General features: G+C 40.8%; 2 protein-coding genes across 2 annotated transcripts; one reads left to right on the top strand and one right to left on the bottom strand.

The window, feature by feature from the left end:
• The first annotated feature begins 526 nt into the window (after positions 1-526).
• LOC131691505 (aldo-keto reductase family 1 member B1-like) lies at positions 527-2,030 on the top strand. The gene is made up of 3 exons (XM_058977983.1): positions 527-836; positions 902-1,044; positions 1,106-2,030. The coding sequence occupies exons 1-3, from the start codon at positions 762-764 to the stop codon at positions 1,842-1,844; spliced, it is 957 nt and encodes a 318-aa protein (XP_058833966.1). The 5' UTR covers positions 527-761; the 3' UTR covers positions 1,845-2,030.
• Positions 2,031-2,708: 678 nt separating this feature from the next.
• Positions 2,709-3,985, bottom strand: LOC131692601 (1,5-anhydro-D-fructose reductase-like). Its single transcript, XM_058979752.1, has 4 exons — positions 3,843-3,985; positions 3,608-3,775; positions 3,024-3,548; positions 2,709-2,964 (listed from the first exon to the last, which is right to left on the bottom strand). Exons 1-4 carry the CDS (start codon positions 3,921-3,923, stop codon positions 2,776-2,778), a joined length of 963 nt encoding a protein of 320 aa, XP_058835735.1. The 5' UTR covers positions 3,924-3,985; the 3' UTR covers positions 2,709-2,775.
• Between the last annotated feature and the right edge of the window lie 148 nt (positions 3,986-4,133).

The raw sequence follows: 4,133 nt of genomic DNA, 5'->3' as shown, positions 1-4,133 counted from the left end.
ATTATATCAAGTACTATAACTTTCAAAATATCATCCTGAAAAGTTGGGAGTGTTTCGTAAAAAGATTCGAATTATCAAAATGGATAACTTTCTATATTAGCCCAAATATTAACAATAAATTATTTAGGAACCGATGCAATGTTATACCGGTTACACCTGCACGGGAACCACATCCTTTTATAGAGCAAGTTCTCATTTCGAAACGTTTTTGACACATATATAAGACATCGAAAATATAACCAGCACACTTTGATCACAAAGCGTTGCCAGTTTCATTTTTTTCTACGAACAACTCTAACCTGTCTACAATAATAAACGGTAATAAACCGCTCATCGTCACTAGCATTCTAGTGCGCGCTCTGAAATTATCTGGTAATTTTAATAGCAGTCATCAGCAGAAAGAATAAAAGAAGCCGTTTTACATTAAATTTGAAAAAACCACACACAACTACAACAATGCCAACAACTGCCGGAGCTGACCGACAGCCTCATTAGCGATCATCTACTAACAGAAAACAATCATTGCCGGTGGGTCAAAACTGCCACACACGTACTAATCTCGTCGCCTGCTATGCGGCATTAGCTCACAACAAAAACGTACTTGTTTCAGTCCCAACGTTTCAGTTTTGTTTCGAACCACCGCCGGAGTACAAGCATCATCGGTGAGATAACGACCAAACGCGAAGAGTGAAATTTGAGTTGCATTATTTTTTTTAAAGAGATTGGCAATTTCATATCCCGTTAAGCACGAAAAAGTTATAATGGTATCAGTGGTTCCGAACGCGTTTTTCGATAATGGCAACAGCATTCCAATGATCGGGCTCGGAACTTGGGGAGTAAGTACTTAAAAACTGAGTAAATATATTTGGGACGACTGAAAATTCATCGCTATTTGACATAGTCCCCGCCAGGTGAGGTTTCGCAAGCTGTTAAGGATGCGATTGACATTGGCTATCGACATGTTGATTGTGCTCATGTTTACCAAAACGAACATGAGGTAGGTGATGGGATCGAAGCGAAAATTCAGGAAGGAGTTATCAAGAGGTAATTGATTTATTTTCACCAGGCGCACATTTTTCTTCTACAGCACTTTTTTATTATTCAGAGAGGACGTCTTTATCACCAGTAAATTGTGGAATACCTTCCACCGACCGGATCTTGTCGAAGGTGCTCTGCGAACCACACTGAAGAATCTTAAACTGGATTACTTGGATCTGTATCTGATTCACTGGCCGGTCGGTTACAAGGAAGGAGATGAGTTGTTTCCGTTTGGCCCTGATGGGAAAACTTTCATCTTTTCCGATGCGGATTACGTAGATACTTGGAAAGCAATGGAAAAACTGGTGGATGCTGGATTGGTGAAAAACATTGGCCTATCGAATTTCAATGCAAAACAAATCCAGCGAGTTCTAGACGTAGCTCGCATTAAACCGGCAACCAACCAAATTGAGAATCATCCCTATCTCCACCAGTCAAAGATAACCGCTTTCTGTGCTGATAACAATATCATCGTTACCGCATACAGTCCTCTCGGGTCGCCGGCTAGACCGTGGGTGAAGAAAGACGATGTAGTTCTGCTAAATGACGAAACAGTGAATGCGATCGCTAGGAAATATGGTAAGGAGCCGGCCCAGATTTTGATCCGTTATCAGATTCAGTTGGGACATGTAGTGATCCCAAAATCGGTAACCAAATCCAGAATTGCTTCCAACTTTGATGTATTCAATTTTGAGCTAGCCGCGGAAGATATGAAGCAATTGGGGGCGCTTGAACGGAATGGGCGCATTTGTCCCGAGTTTACAGCCTTTGGCCATCCGCATCACCCGTTCGAGAATGAAGATTAGTCACGGAAGGTTGCGAATTGTATCATTCGTCTGATTGTTTTTTTTTCTCGCTGGTTGTGCCGATTGCAAATTAGTAAGATTACACATGCGTGTAAGAAAATTTACCGAGGTGTAATTTTCTGTAAGTAAGTGCTGATCCTCCAAGGGCATGCTGCCGGTGGAAATATATTGTATTGCATTACATCACCGCTGTTGAGTTTTATTTTTCGAATTGATGCTGTGTTCAAAGCCGAGGTGTGCTACATAACAAGTATAACTAAACATCATAATTTGTGTGCTTAGTTATTAGTTATTATAGATCGCAGCGATTTTTCTAGTATTTAACAATATGTCAAGTCTGAAATGTTGATTTAATCATTGATTAGTTTCAAATTTTTAATAATGACGAAAAGAACACGACTAACGGAGAAAGAAAGGCGTATAATATTAGCGCATCGGTCAAAATAACGCGGACTTTTCCCGATTCAAAGGAACGTCCGCGCTTCATGAAACACTGCATAGGAAATTTGTCTTCATATTGTGCATCTGCATGAGTACAACAAATCAGCCCTACGTTATGCAACGTTGTGTACAGATTGATTATACCAAGTGCAAGTAATGCCTTCAAGGTAAATAAGTAAATAAGTAAACACACTTTTGCGTGTTAAGGGCACAAAACTTGTAACTAAATTAGTTATGGAATATGCGTTTCGACATCGTCTCATCAGAAACTGGCACTTACTTAGTGCTTGGACTAAGCTAGCGCGGGATTGACGCAAGCTCCAACACAATGGTTTTCAATGCTAATTTTTGTTTACAGTTTATGTCATTCAGTTTCTTCTACTCATACCTTACGCACCATTCGAGAACAAAAACGAGGCGAAGTAAAAAACTATATTCCTATTTATTCTAGCACCATTCAATAACCAACCAGAGCCGACGGGTGCGTTGCTCAGAACTCAATATCAAACGGGTAATATTTGTGCCTTTTCAAAGGAGGAAATGGAAGTGTTCGCTCGGACTGAAAACCATCCATAATCAGCATATCTTCGTCGCTTAAGGTAAAATCAAACACATCGATATTCTGCCGTATACGTTCCTCTTTGGTTGAGTAAGGAATTGGAATTGTACCTAATTGAATCTGAAAAATTCAATCTTTTACTAATCACATCCTTTCCAAAACAATTCCAAACAACTTACCAGATATCTAAGAATCACCTGACCATCGGTTTTTTCATACTTGCGGGCAATCTCTAGCACCCTCGAATCGCCTAGAGCCGACTTGTTCCCATAAGTTGACCGATGCGGACGCCCCATCGGCCCAAACGCTGTAACAGTTATGCCGTGACTTTTGCAGAACTCGATCAATTTTTTCTGATTCCAACCCGGATTAACCTCAATTTGATTGTTGACTGGTTTGATCTCAGCAATCTGTAAAATTCGCTTGATTTGCTCACTGTTGAAGTTCGACAGGCCGATACTGCGAACCTTGCCGCTCTTAACCAGTTTTTCCATGGCCTTCCATGTTTCGATGTAATCGTCATCAGAGTAGAGTGCATTTCCCTCAGTATCCTTCGGATGCATATCACCGTACTCGTAGCCTTGAAACTGCAGTCCCATCGGCGAGTGCATCAGGTACAGATCGATGTAGCCGATGTTGAGCATGTCGAATGAGCGCTGAAATACCTTCGCCACGTGATCGGGATGATGGAAAGTATTCCATAGCTGATTAACAAGAAATCATTGAATAATCTGATTGGTTATTTAATAAATCTATCTATGACCTTTGTAGTAACGAATAAATCCTCTCGTTTTACTACGCCTTCAGCTATTTTTGCCCGAATCGCTTCGCCTACTTCGACTTCATTCTCGTACAGGAAAGCGGTATCAATGTGCCTATAACCAGCGTCGATTGATTTCTTCACGAGGTCAATTCCTTGGTCGCGAGTTGCCTTCAATATCAAATCGATGACTTTAGTTTGAATTGAACCGGCATCAGTAAGTAGAGGACTAACTCACCAAATATGTTCCGTATCCTATTCCAGGTATTTCGTATCCATTCCCCAAACTAACACTGGGAACGTTTTTCGTCATGTTCATCGCTATCACCAAAAACAACAACACTCTAACCAACTGTTTTGCCAAAGATTACTGCCTTCTGTTTGACAGAATAAACATAACATATCACTGAATAAAAAACGCGAAACGTGAAATTGCACTACCACAGTCGCGCGAACCGTTGAATGTACAAGTGATTACCGTACGGGCCGAGAAGAAGTGCCTACAGACTGTACCTACTGGGGTGATAAC

This window comes from Topomyia yanbarensis, chromosome 3 (genome assembly GCF_030247195.1).
Source record: "Topomyia yanbarensis strain Yona2022 chromosome 3, ASM3024719v1, whole genome shotgun sequence".
NCBI lineage: Eukaryota > Metazoa > Arthropoda > Insecta > Diptera > Culicidae > Topomyia > Topomyia yanbarensis.
This window is presented reverse-complemented; position numbering and strand designations above follow the sequence as displayed.

Coding starts and splice junctions, on each gene's coding strand:
- LOC131691505 (XM_058977983.1), top strand. CDS start 762: ATGGTATCAGTGGTTCCGAACGCGTTTTTCGATAATGGCAACAGCATT. Junction 837..901: donor TCGGGCTCGGAACTTGGGGA/GTAAGTACTTAA, acceptor TATTTGACATAG/TCCCCGCCAGGTGAGGTTTC. Junction 1,045..1,105: donor CAGGAAGGAGTTATCAAGAG/GTAATTGATTTA, acceptor TTTATTATTCAG/AGAGGACGTCTTTATCACCA.
- LOC131692601 (XM_058979752.1), bottom strand. CDS start 3,923: ATGAACATGACGAAAAACGTTCCCAGTGTTAGTTTGGGGAATGGATAC. Junction 3,549..3,607: donor ATTTATTCGTTACTACAAAG/GTCATAGATAGA, acceptor CTTGTTAATCAG/CTATGGAATACTTTCCATCA. Junction 2,965..3,023: donor AGGTGATTCTTAGATATCTG/GTAAGTTGTTTG, acceptor TGAATTTTTCAG/ATTCAATTAGGTACAATTCC.